General features: G+C 33.1%; 1 protein-coding gene across 12 annotated transcripts in view; it reads right to left on the reverse strand.

Annotated features, from left to right (window-relative positions):
• Positions 1-18,643: 18,643 nt before the first annotated feature.
• Positions 18,644-21,314, reverse strand: part of LOC149567719 (ubinuclein-1-like) — a 153,786-nt gene continuing 151,115 nt past the window's right edge. For 10 of the 12 annotated variants that reach the window (XM_089820987.1, XM_089820983.1, XM_089820980.1 and 7 more), the window contains one exon: positions 20,232-20,792. In XM_089820987.1, the coding sequence (XP_089677113.1) occupies positions 20,523-20,792 (270 nt within the window). In that variant the 3' untranslated portion in view covers positions 20,232-20,522. Of the gene's footprint in view, positions 19,068-19,150; positions 19,630-20,231; positions 20,793-21,314 lie in introns of those variants that run through there. The other 2 variants (XR_016362472.1, XR_016362473.1) reach the window with 2 other exon arrangements.

Consider the following 21,314-nt stretch of genomic DNA (forward strand, 5'->3'; position numbering starts at 1 on the left):
TGAAGGGAAGGCTCTCTCTTCTCACTGTTCCTTGGATCAACTCAAGGTAAGCAAGAACTTGAGAGATTTGAAAGGGTGTGACCAATATTATTTCCTCTTAGCTTTCAAGAAAGAATCCACTTACCTACAGAGCGAGTAATGGGAAAAATGAAATATTGAACTACACTTCTATCTAGAGTTATAAATGTAATACCGATAAGCTAATACTAAATCAAAGGCTAGATGAAAAAGTGTACCAGTTTGGCTCTAAGTCTAGTCTTAATCTACACTTCAAGAATAACATTTACTATTGGGGCACAAAGACTTCCAGAAGTAAATAATTCTAACTATTTTGTGAATTAAGAAAGAGATACAAGCTATAATCAAAGCTCCTAGTCTATATATCTCCACAAGCGCTCCTAGTCAAAGCTTTGGCTCTGATTGCTTCCCAATTCTTAATACTCAATTATAAAAAATGCAAAAAGACATGAATGAAAGATTAAAAAAATGCAAATTACAATCAAATCTTCCAACTTACACAAGTAACAATTGCACTCAATCAAAGTTCAACTTCAATTGTTTCTTTGTATTCATTTTTCTTTCAAAATAGCACTACACAATCAAAGTTATGCTTGCACAATTTCTCCAAAGCTCTCTTACATACAATAAAATATGAGATTTAAATTTAGAGGAGACTCTTTTATAAAGCAAAAGGAGTTGAGAAAAATGAGGAAAAAGTCAGAGCAACTCAATCAACTTTGATGTGGTAAAACTAGGTGAGAGAAATTATTGGATTACATGTCATTACACAATTTCATGTAGTTACATCATTTCAGGAAATACATTCTTTCCAAATACAAACATGAAAGAAGGATAAGAACAAATGGTTGATTCTGAATCAATCATGTAGACTATCACCAAAAGACTTGTTCTTGATGATGTAATCCTGGATGATAATAGGATCATAAGTTCCTATATTTTGTGCTACTATGTTCACCTTGATAATCATGGTGTTGCATGTTTTGATAGCCTTTGAATCTATTGATGAATTTTCCATTGTCATTTGAAAACTCGATGTGATCAAGCTTTTTCTCATTCGAGTTGTTGTGATTCTCCTTTATAGATTGACACATTCTAGAGTCTGACACTTTCAAAACCTTCTTGATGATGTACTAATGTAAACTTAGAATAAATTTCCATCATCACATTTAACTTCTTTTTTTAAAAATAAAAGTGCTTGACACATTCCATTACAAACTTAGGTTCTCAGAAAACCATTGGAAAAATGGAGACTAAATGAATTACCACTTCTTTTATTCAAAGCACACCTTCTTTATTGGATGTCTTCATTCTTTCTATAAATTTTGGCATATCTTGACTTGCTACAATATTAAATTTTTAATGAAATTGAATCCATCATTGGAAGATATAGATTATGATGGATGGCATGTAAATGCTTGTGGGAAAAGTATGAGTTCTTATAAAGATGCCTCTAGGAATGAAGGCTAGGCGTATGAGAATGCATGCAAATGATAACTTTTGACTTTAAAAGTGTGATCTTTAGTCAAAAATATGTTCTCAAGATTTAATTACATGTAAAATAATTTACATGTAATGGTAACATGTGTCTGAGTTTGGACGATGGAAATTACATGTAAGTGGGTTTGGAAAATGGGTTTATATGTAAAAACAATTGAAGGATGGAATTATATATAAATGTGAATGGAAGATGGGATTACATATAATCGCATGTGAGGGGAATGAGATGCAATGTTCTATGGCATGTAATGATGGATGTATATTGAAATGATGCACTTGCATGAAATGGTAGAAGGTGGAGTGAAGTGAAATGTGCTCAAGTTAATTTCTTGGGAAATAACTTGCAACTTCTTCCAAAAGAAGAAAAACGTGAAAAAAATGAAAACAAGAACACAAAAAATATGCACCTTTGGTTTTAGACTAAAACATGTTAACAAGAAAGTTGTTTTCATGTACAAATTCAAATTTGGAGTTTGGGGAAAATCCAAAAGTGTGAAATTGAGATTTTTCATCATATTTAAAGGCAAAATGTACTTTTCATGGCATATATATGAACAAAGAAAACAAAGAAAAACCTACCTAATTAAAACTAGCTAAAATGCAATTTTTTAGATGTACCATTTACTAGTTCAACAAAACAACTACTTTTATTTATTAGCTTGTGTTACCTTGCATGTTCATAGGTTACTTCATATAGATGGAACATGAACAATTCAAACAATGATGTCAAGGTCTGATGTAACACCTCTTGGAAGAAATGGAAGAATTCAACCTTTTGAAATGAATCATGTGTACTACTTCTCTAAGAAAAGTTCATGGATTGAAACTGCTCCTCTAGAACTAAACATGCTTCTTTGATAGCATTTTCTCATTCAGATACATGTGGAATCTATAGCTTTCCATTAGCCACCAACTAAGGCATATGTCAAATTGGACATCCCCTTGATTGAACAAATTTTGAAGTCTTCTTGCCAATCGCAATTTGCTTAATTGGTTCATCAATCACCAACACCTCAGAATGATCAAGAAAACCTTTCTAATGTGATTTCAGTAAGGAAATGACTACACTGCCTGGATCAACATATTTCTCACAACTTTCTGACTTGGGAATGAATTTATTGTTTATGAGAAATTGATTTTCAAGCTTTGGGATAGAACATTTATGCAAAGTGTACTCAAGTTCATGACCTTGAGACATAAATACATCATTTTTAGCTTGATCAAATCTCGTTTGCATGTCTCCTTTTTATAACATGATTATTTTGAGCATTGGAAGAAATTTTGTCCTTCCTCATCTTTTCATCACTGGCCTTCTGAGACTGTGCACACCAAGTATGAGAGTCATCAGCTATATCTTCTTCCTTTTCCTAGAAGAGAATAACAAAATCACTAGCATCAGATACAAGATGCTTCACTGTTGTCTTCGCTAATGGTTCCTCAATCACAAGCTTCTTTGATGGAAAAACCAATTTTTGTTGATTCCCAATAATAGAACTATGAGGAATAGTTGGAAGATGCCTCCTTGGTACATCTTCATTAGGAATAAAGAACATGTCTTGAGCTATTTTATTTTTGAGGGAAAGTAACTCATTTGCTAACCTCTGCACTACAAGATCGATCCTTGTGCTAGAAGAAAATGAGTTAGAAGAATGATGACCTTCTTCAAACTCACTTGCTTCAATTCTTATTTTTCTAGAAAGAATAAGATCATCTTCAATTCCAATCACCAATGTTTGTAAAACTACAAGAGTTTTCAGGGCTTCTCTTCTTAATAGAAAATTGACTTTAGGAATTTGAGCATTGACAAAGAAATACTTCAAATTGGAAGTTGTAGGTTGAGCAACAACTTGAATTATTTATGTCAATTTGTTGAAATGAGCAAAAAATTCACTCATTGGCATGTTAGATAACTTCTTCAACTGAGAAAGTTGGGCCAACAATGTATGTGCATCTTCAGGAGGCTTGAACCTTTTTTCAAACATGGCTATGACAATAGCCCAGTTTGTGATATTATGTGGTGGTAAACACTAGAACCAATCAACAACCACACCTTGGAGAATTTCCATGAACAACCTTATAGACATGTCCTCATATTAAAAAGCATTAACACTGCATGCAATGTAGAAAGCAACAATATGTTCATCAAGACGTTGTTGTTCATCACCAAAGAACATGGGAAAGTTCTTTCCCGATCCATCGAGAAGATCATGTAGAGGTGGAGCTAGATACAATGCCCCAAAAGAATTTCCTTAAGGACCTTGGGCCATTTACATGTCCTTGGTAAATGGTTGAAATAATTACAATAAATATTTACCATGAAAAAGGACATGGGTATACCTCAAATGAAAGCATGAGGCTTTCAAATGTGCGTCGTGTCCCCTAGTAGAGTTGCCAAAAAACTGTTAGGTTGATATTTTGCAACCGATAATTTTGGGTAAAATCTGATCACAAACCACATCATGTGAGACAAAGTCTCCTACCTTAAAGGGAAGGGTCCTCCTTCTCACCATTCCTTGGATTAACTCAAGGTAACCAAGAAGTTGAGAGATTTGAAATGATATAGAAAATATTCTTTCCTCTTAGCTTTTAGGAAAGAATCCACTTACCCATGGAGAAAGTAATGGGAAAAATGAAATCTTGAACTACACGTCTATCTAGAGTTGTAAATAGTGATATAGATAAACTAACACTAACTCAAAGGCTAGTTGAAAGTGTACCGGTTTGGCTCTAAGTGTAGTCTTAATATACACTACAAGAATAATCTTTAATTTTGGGGAACAAAGACTTTTAGAAATAAATAACTCTAACTATTTTGTGAAATAAGAAAGAGACACAAGCTATAGCCAAAGCTCCTAGCCTATATATCTCTACAACTGCTCCTAGTCAACGCTTTGGCTCAAATCACTTCCTAATTCTTTAATCTCAATTATCAAGAATAAAAAATATATATGAATCAAAGTTAACAAATGTAAATCACAATCAAAACTTCCAACTAGTACAAGTAACAATTGCACTCAATCAAAGTTCAACTTCAATTATTTCTTTGTATTCACTTTTCTTTCAAATAGCAGTACATAATCAAAGTTTTGCTCATACAATTTCTCTAGAGCTCTCTTGCATACAATAAAAGATGAGATTTACAATGAGAAGACACTTGTTTATATAGGAAAAGGAGTTGAGAAAAATGAGGAGGAAAAAGTGGGAGCAACTCAACCAACTTTGACCTAGTAAAACTAGGTGAGAGAAATTATTAGATTACATGTCATTAAGAAATTTCATGTAATTACATCATTTCATGCAATACATCCTTTTCAACTACAAATGTGAAAGAAGAAGAATAAGAAAGTGTTGAGGCTATTGATTATGAAAGAATCAATCCTATAAACTTTCAACAAAAGCCTTGTACTTGATGATGCAATCCTAGATGATAATAGGATTGGGAGTTCCTGTATTTCATGCCATTAATGAATTCACCTTGAAAATCACGGTGTTGCATCTTTTGATAGCCTTTGACTCTCTTTGATGAATTGTCCATTATCATTTGAAAACTCGATGTGATCAAGCTTTTTCTCATTTGAGTTGTCATGAATTCTCCTTTGTAGATTGGTACATTTTGGAGTCTCCAACACTTTGAAAACCTTTTTGATGGTGTCCTAATGTAAACTCAAAAAAAAATTTATCAACACCTTTAACTCTTTCTTTTAAAGAAGAGTGCTTGGCGCCTTCCATTACAAAGTTAGGTTCTTAGACAACCATTGGAAAAATGGTGACCAAATGAATTACTGGTTCTTTGATTCGAAGAATGCCTTCTTTACTAGATATCTTCATTTTTTATAGAAATTTTGGCATATCTTGATTTGCTTCAAAATGAAATTTTCAATGGGATTGAATCCATCATTGGAAGATATAGATTTTGACTCCATGAGAATATTGGCAAAATGGATCTCAAAGAAACAATATATTCAAAGTATTGATTAAATACTCATGGAACATATGCAATGAATTGGATGTGATATGGAAAGTACATGCAGAGGGATAAAATGGGACTTAGGAAGATGGATGGCTTGTAAATGTGTATGGAAAAGAATGAGTTCTTATAAAGATGCCTTGAGGAATGAAGGCTAGGTGCATGGGAATGTGTGCAAATAAAGACTTTTGACTTTAAAAGTGTGACCTTTAGTAAAAAATGGGTTCTCAAGATATAATTACATTGAAAGTGATTTACATTTAATTGTAACATATGACTAGGTTCAGAGGATGGAAATTACATGTAAGAGGGTTCAGAAAAGAGGTTAATATGTAACTAGATATCAAGGATGGAATTACATGTAAATGTGGATGGAAGATGTGATTATATGTAATCATATGTAGGGAATGAGATGCATGTGCTATGGCATGTAATGATGGATGTGGAATGAAATGATTCACTTGCATGAAATGGTGGAAGGTAGAGTGAAGTAAAACATGCTCAAACTCTTGGAAAAGAACTTGCAACTTCTTCCAAAAGAAGAAAAATGAGAAAACAAGCAAACAAACAACGAAAATAAGCACAAAGAAAACACGTACCTTTGGTTTTAGACTCAAACATGTCAACAAGAAAGTTGTTTTCATGTGGAAATTCAAATTTGGAGTATGGGGAAAATCCAAAAGTGTGAAAATGAGAGTTTTCATCATATTTAAAGGCAAAATGCACTTTTCATGGCATTATATATAAACAAGTGTGCAACATCAAGTTAAAATATGCATCAAAATAGAAAGATAAGCATGAATTAGTAAGAAAAATTGAAATGTCCACTTACTTAGAGATCAAAGAGCCAAAATATCAAGTTTTATAGACTTGAAGACCAACTCTCCCTCAAATCCAAATTTACAAACAACTATTTGACTTTCCCCCGCAGTTGCAAATAATGAATGATTAATGATCATTCTATGGACAAATTTGACATGAGAATGCCAAAAATGTGGTCTCCAAAGGAAATAACGTGCATTTAAACTCAAAAATGACCTCTATTGATTCAAATGTATGGGCTGGAAATGCCATTTTTTTGGTACTTTTAACAAAAATTTGCTCTTTCTATGCAAAAATTTGGGTCATTTTTGCAAACAAACATGGCAAAAAATGCATGTATTTGAGTCATTTTTTATTTGGGAATGCAAAAACATTTTCCCCAAATGAATATACATGGACCCAAATGCAAAAATGTGACTCCAAAATGCAAAAAAGTGGATCAAAACCCAAATGTTTGGGCGTTTTTAGCAAAAACGTAATTCATAGAAGGCATGAAATGAAGCATTTTTGACATCTAAAGACAAACATGTGTTCTTCAATAGAAAATATATGATCAAAACCTCAAAAAGACTTCTATTTGAGCCAAAACGTAATCAAAATTACCCCAAATCTGGGCATTTTCACCAAAACATGGCTGAAAAATGCAAAAATCTAAGTCATTTTTGTCTTGGATATGCAAAATCATGACTCCGAAATGCATACATATGCATTAAAACTCAATAAAAAACCCCTTCTGATGGATTTCAAGCCATTATATGGGCAGATCTAAGCATATTTGATGAAAAATGTGTTCTTGGAGGAAGAAAACATGAAAATTTCCCCTTGAATCTTCAAATTTAGGTTCACCTTTTGCAAATGCATGAAATAGATGCTAAACACATTCTCCAAGAGGAATTACATGTTATAAAATTTTTTTAATTGATCTTTGCATGCAAAACGCACTCTAGAAGTGTCATTGCATATTTTAAAATCATGTTTCAATACAAAAACACATTCTCCAAGTGCCATTACATATTTTAAAAATTCAAATACGCATTGCTCACTCTAGGAGGGTGATTGCATAATTTAAGTTAAAGATATTTAATACTTTTAGCTCAAAAATGCATTCTTTAGGAGCATTTACATATTTTACATGCAAATGAGTTAAAAAAACATGTTTCCAACAACGTAACTGATCAATTAAGCACATGTTTAATTAAATTTGAAGAAATATTATTTAATTGGATCAAAAATATTATTTACACTATGTATTTTAATATATAATGTGCAAATATCATTCAAAAATTAATATTTACGAAGATGTTTTGAATTAAAACTCAAAAATTAAATCAAACTATATAGTTAATATAGTCACTTAAATGATAAATTTAAGTGATAAAGTAACTTAAAAACATAACATAAAGTATATTTATGTTATTATTTTTGAAAAAGTGGATGTCAACTTTAAAATATAACACGATACTTTAAATCGTGCAGTTGCCCCTGGAGACTTTTTGGGCACTAACATGATCATATCTTTTCATTGCCAAGTTTGATCGACCTCTAGTATAGATCGAATCAAAAGGAAAACTAAAGGCAATGATTTGAGAAAAACCAAAAAACCAAAAGCTAACAAACACACTAAAAAATGAGAAAAAGGACATTGAAGGCTTAAAAAATCAAGGATAGGCTCAACAAATAGAAAAACTAACAAGACTTGATGAAAGCCTCCAGTTAAAGAATCCATTATAAAAATTGGAGTTGATTGGTTTATCAATATTATCCAACTAAATAATAATCCAACTCAGAGAAAAACAAAACTAAGTTGAAATTTTTTCGTATTATTACCTACATTTTGTAGTGAGAAAATGTAGGGCAACACTTGGCTCTGTCTAGGGAATGTTACTTGTTTGTTCTTGGAAACAAAGAGTGACATAGAATACATTTCTCAAAGTTCCTTCATCTGCTCCATTGGGCCATAGAGTCAAGCAACCAAAAACAAAACAAAATGAACGTGACTAGAACAAAGAAAAACTAGTTAAAACAAAATGTACAAGCACACTTATTAAAACAAAGGAAAACCTACCTAATTAAAACTAGCCAAAAATGCAAATTTTTAGATGAAACCATTTACTGGTTCAACAAAATAGCTACCTTTTCTTAGCAGCTTGCAATACCTTCATATAACTTCATATAGATGGAACACGACCAACTAGAGCAATGATGTCAAGGCCTGATGTAACACCTCTTGGAAGAAATAGAAGAATTCACCCCTTTGAAATGAATCATGTGTATTGCTGCTCCAAGAAAGGTTCATGAATTGAAATTGCTCCTCTAGAACTGAACATGCTTCTTTGATAGTATTTTCATGTTCAGGTACATGTGGAATCTCTAGCTTTTCATTAGTCCCCAACCAAGCAATATGTTGAATAGGACATCCCCTTGATCAAATAAATTTTGAACTCTTCTTGCTAACCACAAATTTCTTAATTGGTTCATCAATCACCAAGACCTTAAAATGATCGAGAAAACCTTTCTCATGTGATTTCAGTAAGGACATGACTTCACTACGTGGATCAACATATTGCTCACAACCTTTTGACTTGAGAAAGTCTTTATTGTTTATGAGAAATTCCTTTTCAAGCTTTCAGACATAAATACATCATTTTCAACATATTTCTCACAACCTTGAGACATAAATACATCATTTTCAGCTTGATCAAAACTTGCTTGCATGTCCCCTATTATAACATGATTATTTTGACCATTGGAAGAATTTTTTTCCTTCCTCATCTTTTCATCACTGACCTTCTAAGACAATGCGCACCAAATATGAGAATCAATAGCTATGTCTTCTTCATTTTCCTAGAAGAGAATAACAAGATCACTAGCTTCAAATACTGGATGCTTCACTGTTGTCTTCATTAATGGTTCCTCAATCGCAAGCTGCTTTGATGGTAAAACCTTTTTTTTAATTCCCAACAATAGAACCATGAGGATAGTTGGAAGAAGCCTCCTTAGTACATCTTCGTTAGAAATAAAGAACATGACTTGAGCTATTTACTTTTTGAGGGCAAGTAACTCATTTGCTAACCTCTGCACCACATGATGTGTCCTTGTATTGGAAGAAAATGAATTTGAAGAATGATGACTTTCTTCAAACTCACTTTCTTCGATTCTTATTTTCCCAGAAAGAATAAGATCATCTTCAATTTCAATCGTCAATGATTGTACAACTGCAAGAGTGGTCAAGGCTTCTCTCCTTAATAGAAAATTGACTTCAAGAATTTGAGCATTAACAAAGAATTACTTCAAATTGCCAATTGTAGGTTGAGCAACAACTAGAATTCTTCATGTCAATTTGTTGAAATGAGCAACAAATTCACGCATAGGCATGCGAGATAACTTCTTCAACTGAGCAAGTTGGGCCAACAATGTATGGGCACTTTAGGAGGCTTGAACCTTTTTTCAAACTTGGCTATGAGAGTAGTTTAGTTTTGTGATAATATGTAGTGATAAATGGTAGAACCAATTAGTAGCTACATTGTGGAGAGTATCCACAAAATACCTTACAGACATGTTCTCATATTCAATAGCATGAACACTACATGCAATGTAGAAAGCACCAATAGGTTCATCATGATGTTGTTATTCATCACTAAAGAACTTGAGAAAGTTCTTTCATGATCCATCAAAAAGATCATGTAGAGGTGGAGCTAGATTCAATGTTTCAAAAGTATTTCCTCGAGGACCTTGGTCCATTTACATGTCCTTGGTAAACACTTAAAATAATTACAATAAATATTTATAGTGAAAAAGGACACATATATGCTTCAAATGAAAGAATGAGGCTTTCAAATGCATGTCGTGTCCCCAGTAGAGTTGCCAAAAACCTTTTGGGTGGATATTTTACAACCAATAGTTTTTAGTAAAATTCAATCACAAATTAGGAAGACCAACCACAACATGTGAGACATAGTCTCTCCTACCTTAAAGGGAAGACACCCTTTTCTGAGCGTTCCTTGGATCAACTCAAGGTAAACAAGAAGTTGAGAGATTTGAAAGGGTATGACCAATATGCTTTTCTCTTAGCTTCTAGGAAAAAATCCACTTACCCGCGAACTGAGTAATGGGAAAAATGAAATCTTGAACCACACTTCTATTTAGAGTTGTAAACGGTGACACCGATAAACTAACACTAACTGAAAGGCTAGATGAAGACATACTGGTTTGACTCTAAGTTCAGTCTTAATCTACGCTACAAGAATAATCTTTTCTATTGGGGTACAAAGACTTCTAGGAGTTGAGAATTCTACCTATTTTGTGAATTAAGAAAGAGATACAAGCTATAGTCAAAGCTCCTAGTCTATATATTTCCACAACTTCTCCCAGTCAAAGCTTTGGCTCCGATTGCTTCCTAATTCTTTATACTCAATTACCAAGAATGCTAAAATACATGAATCAAAGATAACAAATGCAAATCATAGTCAAAGCTTCCAACTTGCACAATTAACAATTGCACTCAATTAAATTTCAACTTCAATTATTTCTTTGTTTTCACTTTTCTTTCAAAATAGCACTACAAAATCAAAGTTATGCTTGCACAATTTTTTCAGAGCTCTCTTGCATACAATAAAAGATGAGATTTACAATGGGAGGACACTCCTTTATATAGTCAAAGGAGTTGAGAAAAAAGAAGAGGAAAAAGTGGAAGCAGCTCAACCAACTTTGACTTAGTAAAACTAGGTGATAAATTATTGGATTAAATGTCATGACTCAATTTCAAGTAATTACATCATTTTGTGCAATATATCATTTCCATCTACAAACATGAAAGAAGAAGAAGAACAAAGTGTTGAGGCTATCAGTTCTGAATGAATCAATTTTGTAGACTATCAACAAAAGCCTTGTACTTGATGATGCATTCTCGGATGATAACAGGACCAAGACTTCTTGTATATCGTGCCACTAGGTTCACCTTGATAATCATGGTGTTGCGTCTTTTGATAGCCTTTGACTCTCTTTGATGAATTGTCCATTGTCATTTGAAAACCTAATGTGATCAAGCTTTTTCTTGTTCTAGTTGTGAATTCTCCTTTGTAGATTGACACATTATTGAGTCTTTGACACTTTGAAAACCTTCTCGATGGTGTCTTGATGTAAACTTGGAATAACTTTCCATCAACACCTTTAACTTTTTCTTCATTTTTTTAAAGAAAGGTGCTTGATGCATTCCATCACGAACTCAGGTTCTTAGACAAACATTAAGAAAATGGAGACCAAATGAATTATTGCTTCTTTGATTCGAAGCATGCCTTCTTTATTGGATGTCTTCATTATTTCTAGAAATCTTGGCATATCTTGACTTGCTACAACATGAAAATTTCAATAGGATTGAATCCATCATTGGAAGATATAGATTCTAATTCTATGAGAATATTGGCGAAATGGATATCTAAGGAACAATATATTCAAAGTATTGATTAGATACTCATATAACATATGCAATGAACTAGATGCGATAGGGAAAGTACATGCAGAGGGCTAAAATGAGACTTAAGAAGATGGATGACATGTAAATGCGCATGGGAAAAGGATGAGTTCTTATAAAGATGCCTCGAGGAATGAAGGTTAGGTGCATGGGAATGCATGCAAATGATAACTTTTGACTTTAAAAGTGTGACCTCTAGTCAAAAATATGTTCTCAAGCTGTAATTACATGTAAAATGATTTACATGTAATTGTAACATGCGCTTGGGTTCGGACGATGGAAATTACACATAAGTGGGATTGAAAAGTAGGTTTATATGTAAATACATATGAAGGATGAAATTACATGTAAATGTGAATGGAAGATGAGTTTACATATAATCGTACATGGGGAATGAGATGCAATGTGCTATGGCATGTACTGATGGATGTGGATTGAAATGATGCACTTGCATGAAATGGTGGAAGTTGGAGTGAAGTGAAACGTACTCAAGTTCTTGGGAAAGAACTTGCAACTTCTTCCAAAAGAAGAAAAATGAGAAAATAAGCAAACAAACAACAAAAACAAGCACAAAGCAAACACGTACGTTCGGTTTTAGACTCAAACATGTCAACAAACAACTTGTTTTCATGTAGAGTTTGGAAAAAATCCAAAAGTGTGAAAATGAGAGTTTTCATCATATTTAAAAGCAAAATGCACTTTTCAAGGCATATATATGAACAAGTGTGCAACATCAAGCTAAAATATGCATCACAATAGCAAGACAAGCATGAATTAGTAAGCAAGATTGAAAATGTCCACTTACTTGGAGATCAAAGAGCCAAAATAACAAGTTTTATAGACTTGAAGACCAATGCTCCCTCTAATCCGGATTTATAAAAAAGCTATTTGACTTCCTCCACACTTGTAAATAATGGATGACAAATGAGCATTTAATGGTCAAATTTGACACAAGAATGCCAATAATGTGGTCCCTAATGGCAATAACATGCATTTAAACTCAAAAATGACCTCTATTGATCCAATCATATGGGCTGAAAATGTCATTTTTAGGTGTTTTAAACAAAAATGTGCCCTTTTTCATGCAAAAATTTGGGTCATTTTTGCAAAAATGTGGCCAAAAAATGCATGTATTTGAGTCATTTTTTATTTAGGGATGCAAAAAGTCTTCCCCAAATATATATATGTGGACCCAAATGCAAAAGTTACTCCAAAATGCCAAAAAAAGTGGATAAAAACCCAAAATTTTGGACTTTTTTTAGCAAAAGCATGATTCATAGAAGGCATGAAATGAAGTAGTTTTGACATCAAAAGACAAAAGATGTTCTTCACTAGAAAATACATGGATCAACACCTCAAAATGAGTTCTATTTGAGCCAAAATGTGATCAAAATTGCCCCAAAGTTGGGCATTTTTCACCAAAACGTGGCTCAAAAATGCAAAAATCTAAGTCATTTTTGTCTTGGATATGCAAAATCATGACTCCCAAATGCATACGTATGCACTAAAAACTCAAAAATGCTCCCCCCGACCCCCTCCTGTGATCCCCCTTGTGATGGATTTCAAGCCATTATATGGGCAAATCTACGCATTTTTTTGGGAAAAACATGTTCTCAGAGGAAGAAAAATTGAAGTTTTTGCCCTTGAATCTTCAAATTTGGGTTCACCTTTTGCAAATGCATGAAATACATGGTAAACACATTCTCCAAGAGGGATTACATGTTTAAAATGTTTGTAGTCAATCTTTTCATGCAAAACACTTTAGAAGTGCCATTGGATATTTTAAAATCATGTCTTAAGACAAAAACACATTCTCCAAGTGTAATGCCTCTCATGTTGTCATTCTGCTACAATATTCCATTTTGTTCTTGGAGATACTTGAGATACTCTAGTGATGACCATTATGTTATTATTTGATATGTGGATACCATTTACTTTATAGTTCAGTATCTGGATATTGCTATATGATGGTTTATGCGTTATGTACCTTATTTCATGTTATGCATTTGATGGATTATGTTGTTTAGACATTTGGATTCATTTTGATATATTGTTTACTGTTTTACCTATCTGATGTGAGTACTATGGACATTTGAGATGCTGTGTTATGGAGCTTATGCATAGGTGGTTTAGTAGATATGTTCTAGATGGATATCTATGTTGATTATACATGTTGCTTCGGTTTTGATATTTGCACCATTGCACTTGATGGGTTGTGTAAAGTATGTAGGACTTCTAGCTTTAACAATGACATTGGAGATAGTAATGTGACCATTCCCTTGAGCCAACATTGCCTCCGGTATGGACAACATATCCTTCTTTTTATAGATTAGATTACTTTCTGCTTCTCAAAGTTAACCCAGTTTTCCTTGTGTTTAGACCAGTCGTTTAGATTTTGTTCATGTTTCTTGTTTTTCTTATGATCTCTACATTTATATCTTTGTGGGCTTTCTACTTAATTTAACCTTTTTGGTTTTCAGCCAATTGGTTGTGGATGGATTTTCCAAGTCTTTTAGATGATTCAGATTTTTGGGACTTTCAGGTTTTAATTAAATTTATTATTTTATTTTGGTGAGTAGATGGTTTATTCATTTATGCAGTTCTGACAACAGGATCCAACTCATCCATCTTCAATCACTTATGTCTATTTTGGTGGATTGAAGTGATGGGTTTTGATAAAGTTTCTAGTTTTTGGAATTTATATTACATTGCCCCAAATCTTATCCTTTTGGGCAATTTTTTCTCTATAAAAAAAATGTTAGGCTTTGTAAAATTCATTCATGCATACTTGAGTGACTTTTATCTTGTGGAGCAAGTTTGGAGTTTTTTTGAATCCCTCTTCCCGTGGATTAATGTTTTACTAGATCTGGGAGTTCTACCTGGTAGAATTTAACAAGGTTTGTTGCATAGTGTTGGTAGTGGGTAGGCCATTACTTGTTGAGCTTCTTGGCAGATTCGACATCGTGCTTTTTTTTTTTTTGCCTCTTTTCTTTAGTTTCTTAGAGTTGTTCGTTCATTTGTGAGGTATTATTTGTGATTAAAGTTCTATTTTAAAGGTTTTCGTTTCAGTTCTTGCTTGATTAGACTTAGGGTATGTGGATCTATGTCCATATTTGTTTTTGTTCAGTGGGTTATCCCGGTTGGGATTCCACATGCATTTTTCCTATTTTTGAGGGTTTTAAATGCAAGTTTTTGAACAGAAATGCTGGTCATTTTTCTAGGTTTTCCTAAAAGTAAAATTTTATTGGATTTCTGCTTGTTTGAGCTTGTTTGCTCAATGGGTTTTCAATTTTAAAATTTTCGATTAAACTTTGGTTTTGGGCAGAAATTTACTTCACTGAATTTTTTAGTGTTGTCCAAATTTTGGACGTTTTAAGCACTAGATTGAGTTGGAGTTGGTTAATTATTTGGTTACCCAATCCACTCTATTCCATCTTTCTGTTTCACCCTTGAGTCTTTGTGTCTCACCCAACCCTAGTTCTATCTTCATGAGCATGGTGTACCCTGCAATGTGCACGGTCCCTTACATGTGCGTAACGAATCTTGAGAGATTCTTATCACCGTGATGTGCTTCGGTGAGTGTTGTTTGAGCATGAGGATTGGGGTGGGGATTTGCACATCTTCGGACACTCATCACTTGGTGAGATAGTTGGGTATGTACAGGTAAAGATGTGCAGTGACATTTTTTGCAGGAACCAACACGAAGTGGTTGGGATGACTACATACATGAGGTTTTTACTTAATAAGAGAAAACTAAATAAATTATAGTTACTTAATCAACACAATATATTTGGGATGTTTGGATTGTCATTTGGCGTGTTACCATGCCCACACTCCACCACAACTCAATCATAGTATCTTTAGAGGTTTTGACTAGGACCCAATCTATTGCATAGTCTCATATTGTTTTCAATCCTTGTTATTGCTTGGCATTTGTGTAAGTCATATGTGACTGTTCTCTACTTGGTTGGATTTCTATCCGTTCAGCACACATTTATCTTCATCACTACATTGGACCAATGTACAAGTTTTCCTTGGTGTTGTTTGTTCACTTAACACCTTGTACTTAGGCACTGTGAGTTCTCTCGTGATTATTGCTTATTTACTTGGTTGCATGTGGTTTCTTTCTTGGTAGATGTTGGCTTTTCTACATGATGCACTACTTGAGAGGTGTCGTAAGTGTATGTTACATTGTAGTGGTGTTATACACACACTTTGATAGATGCTTTTGTATTATTGTAGTATATTAAACCTTTAGGGTTCATTTGATTACTGCATTAGTACAATGAGAATTTTAGATTAGGGCCAAAAATTGGGTGGTACGATATATCTTGTGCTCGGGGGCCGACTAAGGATCTGATGTCTTATGAAGCTGTGATTGTGTTGGGTAAAAGCAAACACTTAGGTGGTGTGGATTGCCTATTAGTTCCTGTTATATTTCATTGCAATGTTATTTCAAGACTGTTGAATGTGCTCTTATTGGTTTTTAAATGTACACGTGTCGTGTAGACACTGAGATTAGATGTTTTACTTCAATGATTTAGTCCTGTTATATCTTTGATGCATTTATACTTATAAGTGTCTTAGCCTCGTCATTATTAGTACAGTACTCCCCGGTGTGGAGGCTAATGTTTCAATATTCTTTTATGGTCATAGTGACGTTTAGTCTTATTCATTAGCTCAACATGTCTATGAATTAATCTTGTGCTTTTAAATGAATCTCATAATCTTATGCTAGAGATGAAATGAACAATGCAGGTTAAGCATACTTAGATGGTTTATGTTTCAATAATTGAGTGTGTTTGTAAGTAATGACACTTGGGATTCTTGGAATGATTATATGTTGTTAGTCTTTCATTGCTTATGTTGTCTCATATTGATGTTATCGTACTTTATGTTAAAAAAAAAAAAAAAAAATTGGACTTGTTTAATGCTTGTTTTCCTAGGATCGCCTTGGGGGGGGGGGGGGGGGGGGGGGGCGCATTACACCAAGTGTCATTACATATTTTAAAAACTCAAATATGCTTTGCTCACTCAAGGAGGATCATTGCACATGTTTGAAGACTCAAATATGCATTGCTCATTCTAGGAGGGTGATTGCATATTTTAAGTTAAAAACATTTACATGCTTTTAGTTCAAAAACACATTCTCTAAGAGCATTTACATATGTTATATGCAAATGAGTTAAAAAACATGTTTGCGCAACGTAAATAATCAATTAAGCACATGTTTAATTGATTTTTGAAGAAATATTACTTAATTGGGTCAAAAATAATATTTAAATTATATATAATTTAATATATGTGCAAATATCATTCAAAAAGTAATATTTACTAAGATGTTTTGAATTAAAACTCAAAAAAAAATCAAACTATATAGTTAATATAGTCACTTAAGTTAAAAAATTTTAAAACAACTAAACATGAAAATATACCATAAAGTAGGTTAATGTTATATTTTTAAAAAAGTGAATGTCAACTTAAAAATATATCATGATATTTTAAATCATGTAGTTGCACCTAGAGAGTCTGCTCTTTGGGCACTAAAATGATCATGTATTTTGACAACCAAGTCCAATTGAGCTCTAGTATAGATCGAATCAAAGGGAAAACTGAAGACAATAATTTGAACAAAACTAAAAAACCCAAAACTAACAAACACACTCAAAAAATGAGAAAAAAAGACATTGAAGACTTTAAAAATCAAGCATAGGCTCAACAAAAAAAAAAAATTAAAAAGACTTGACAAAAACTTTCAGTTAAAAGATCCATTATAACAATTGGAGTCGATTGGTTGATCAATGTTATCCCATTAAATAATGAACTAACTCAGAGAAAAATGAAACTAAGTTGAAAAAGTTTCATACTGTGACCTATATTTTATGGTGACAAAATAGAAAACACCTCTTATAGCCTTGAGTAGTTGCCAACACGTTTACAAATGTTTGATTCCTTTCCTAATAGCCTTTTGGCAATTTGTTGCAAGGGTCATATCCATTGTTTGACTACTTAATTAACAAAAAAACTATGCTCAATCTCAAATTCAAATATCAAATATTTGTCTACACTAAGACAATGTCCAATAAGAAAACTCATTTCCACAACTCTGATGCAAAGATGGACAATATAATTAAAACTTGATTCATAGAGACCTTCAATTAGTACAGCCCAATCATGGACTTGCCCCATGAAATGGATTAACCTAATATCACAAGTTCATAAACTCAATTATAGCTTAGTCCAATAAGGAGGTTTGTCATATAAGACTTTGGTTCAATGTCTTGATTAATGGAAGAACCAGTCCTAAAATGAAATCTTGATTAATATCACCACTGCAGTTCAATCTGCTTAGTAACAGAGGTTAGCCTTACTCTAATACTTCGTCCAATAACATGAGCTTGGGTTCAATATGACTCGAAAATAACCTCACTTTATTCTATAACAGGGATTGGCCTGTTTGTAAGCTTAAAATTAATAATATAATAACAGCAACAGACTATTTTGATGGAAATAACAGCCCATAATATTCTTACAATGAAATTTAATCTTTACATTCAAAATATCAAATGTTAAATGAAAACCGTCTAAAAATGGACATGTTATGCAAATTACAACACATCTTAAATTCAATATGAAGTATATTTTATAATTTGCAATCCTCCATGTAAAAAAGAAATCTAAATCTAGAACTTAAATTTACAGTCTTATTCATCTGTTGGTGCCAAAATCATAGCATATGTTTTTCATTATCTATATCTGGGTTTTCAAGTTCATGAAGGGCTCATCTGGATGTCTAATTACTTGTTTCTGCTTCGAATATTTAATAATGTAAAAATCATGCTTAGCAAAGTATGAAATGGATAAACTTATGAAGCAAAGAAATGGACTTACACATTACAAAATTGAATGTCTAGACACATGTGAATAATACATGTTTTTACAAGCTTTACGAGGCTGACCTCATTCATCTGAGGTCTATGTCATCTGTCAGAGTTCATTAATCTTGGATTGAACACATTCTGTCACTAAATAGATGTATACAATGGGCATATGGTTCAACATTCTTATTACTCTATTAAATAGTTAAATATTGGAATTAACTCAATACAGCTTCTATTGGATCAATTCGTGTCAATGCATCTTCCATTTGACACATGCTATCAATAAATAGATCTGAAGTGTACAATAATTAGAAGCTAAATCTGTTTGGTAAATGTAAGCACCTCACCCTCAGCAGGGATTCAGATTCAATTTGCATTCCAAAATTGGATCTGGTAACAAACAATGGCACTGGCACATACAGAACCAAAGATCAGAATGAAAAAGAATCAGTGGAAAGAATGAAGCATTGAGACAAGTGCACCCAAAAGTACCTGTCAAGTGTCGCTACCAACTTTCAGTCTTCATTAATTCTGGCCCAGCACAGTAAATTTAGAAGAAGACCAAGACGCATAAATCTAATCTATTTGAGAAAATCATGGGATTGATCACATATATTCATTAACAAGGAAACCTGTTTCACGAATGGGAATTGATCCCGTTCTTCAAATGTAGGCTTGTCTATTTTGAACATCAGGGTCATGATTATTTTCCCAGCCTGAGACCGTGGGCTGCAGAAAGTGACCACTTTTCTATACCTACTCCAGGTCTTGGGTCCACAGCCCCAGTATTCACCTAGGGTTATTTTACTTGCATTCTATTCTTGGTTAGTGGCATAATTTTAGTTAAGTTACTTCCATGTATCTACCACACACATCATGGAAATGCATCTTCCATATAGATCGGTGTAACAAGGTGTTCATTCTTTTCGTTGGCAAGTCCAAATTATGTGGTTGTGCATGAAAAACAATACCTGAACACATGAAACGGAAATAATAAAAACCTGGCATAATTTGAGAATGATAACTCTTGTAAATTGCCACCGGAGAATTTTCCAAACCCGCAAACAATCTCGCAATTAAGTCATATGATTGCACATTAGCTTTACAATTAATAAAGTGAGATGTCATAATGCACTGCCTGTGACTGTAAGATAGAAGTACCACCAGCTTATTTTATTCATATTCCAAGTCCACTAGCGTCAATCACAAAATACAATCATAAAACAGTCACCTCAAATATTTAGTTTCATTACACTTGTCCAATTGATACGTGGACAATACTATGGTTGTCAACGTAGAAACCATTCAGATAAATGACATAGCTGTAAAATGAAATGTCTGAAGGCTTCATGATACCAAAGTAAAACTTAGTCACAATTAAGAAACAAATTGAATATTCTTGGCAGATTTGTCTACTTATAGGACATTGATTAAAGGAGATAAGCTGACATCTACACAACCTCACAAATTAAAAGATGTATGGTTTTGTGAAATAAAAGATATGAAAATTAATTGACAAGCAGAGAACAAATCAAGGCTTCTTGGCAGAGTTATACATTTGAAATAGAAGACATTGAAAAGGTAAGACTAAAATCAATAAATTGACACAAAAATATCAGAAAGAGAAAAGACTGTTTCCAAAAAAGAATACGAGATTTCTGATAAACAATATTACAAGGGGTTGCATGAGAGGTTTGATTGGAGACATGATTAAATTCCTGTCAATTATTTGAACTCAATCATCCCCGGAAAGCATCTGTTTCCCAAGCTTCTGCATTTTCTTCCACGCATAGAGCTTGTCTTTTCTGACTTTCCATATCCCTGATTTTCTTTTTCTTTTTTTCTTGTCTACAATGGTTTTCTGTTATTTTTTTTCGAATTCCTTCCTACTAGATTTGACATACTTTCTTTTCTTATCTGTGGTGGATGGAAAATTCAACTTTGCTCCCTTAGGTTGCAAGTTGTTTCCTCCAATTACAGATACTCTGTGGGTTCTTCCCAATTCAATTTGTTCATCATAAGGAGCTATAGTTTCAAAATTCACATGAGATCCTTTTGCAATGTTCCTATCTTCTTTCCACCCATCCATCTTTGTCTTTAAAGAGCCTTTCTTCTTCTTAGCCTTCTCCGTGTCCTGTTAATTAAAGGAAGCAATTTGAAACATCATCTACTAAATATAATACTAGACACAACAAAGTCAAAATAAATATAACTTATCTAAATATCATTACGTACTTGCTTTCTTTACCTAAATTAAAAATTAATCTGCCATGACATTGGATCGATAAGATGGAAAGATGTGGCAATTAAGTGAAGAACCAAAAACTATCTGGATGTGGTACATTCAATTTTCAGCAGAGAATATGTACAAAGTAATGAAAATCATGCTTTCTTACCAAATAAAATGGGAAGTGTCAATGAAACTTTGAGATTCAGTTTATACTTAAAGAAATGATTTGAAGAGAAAAGTTCTGATAAAAAATGGCTGTCTATTGTTAGCCAGTTGACAATGTGGATGGACAGCCTGGAATTTATGACACAAAAACTTGAGATCAAAAATCAAAATTTCTTCTACTTTTGTTATGTTAAATAACTTTTAGCAGTATCTTGATGTGCATGCATCTACTAATTATGTTGAAAGGAGAAACAATGCTTT

Source organism: Cupressus sempervirens, chromosome 3, assembly GCF_028749045.1.
Source record: "Cupressus sempervirens isolate cs-2001-9-10 chromosome 3, ASM2874904v1, whole genome shotgun sequence".
NCBI lineage: Eukaryota > Viridiplantae > Streptophyta > Pinopsida > Cupressales > Cupressaceae > Cupressus > Cupressus sempervirens.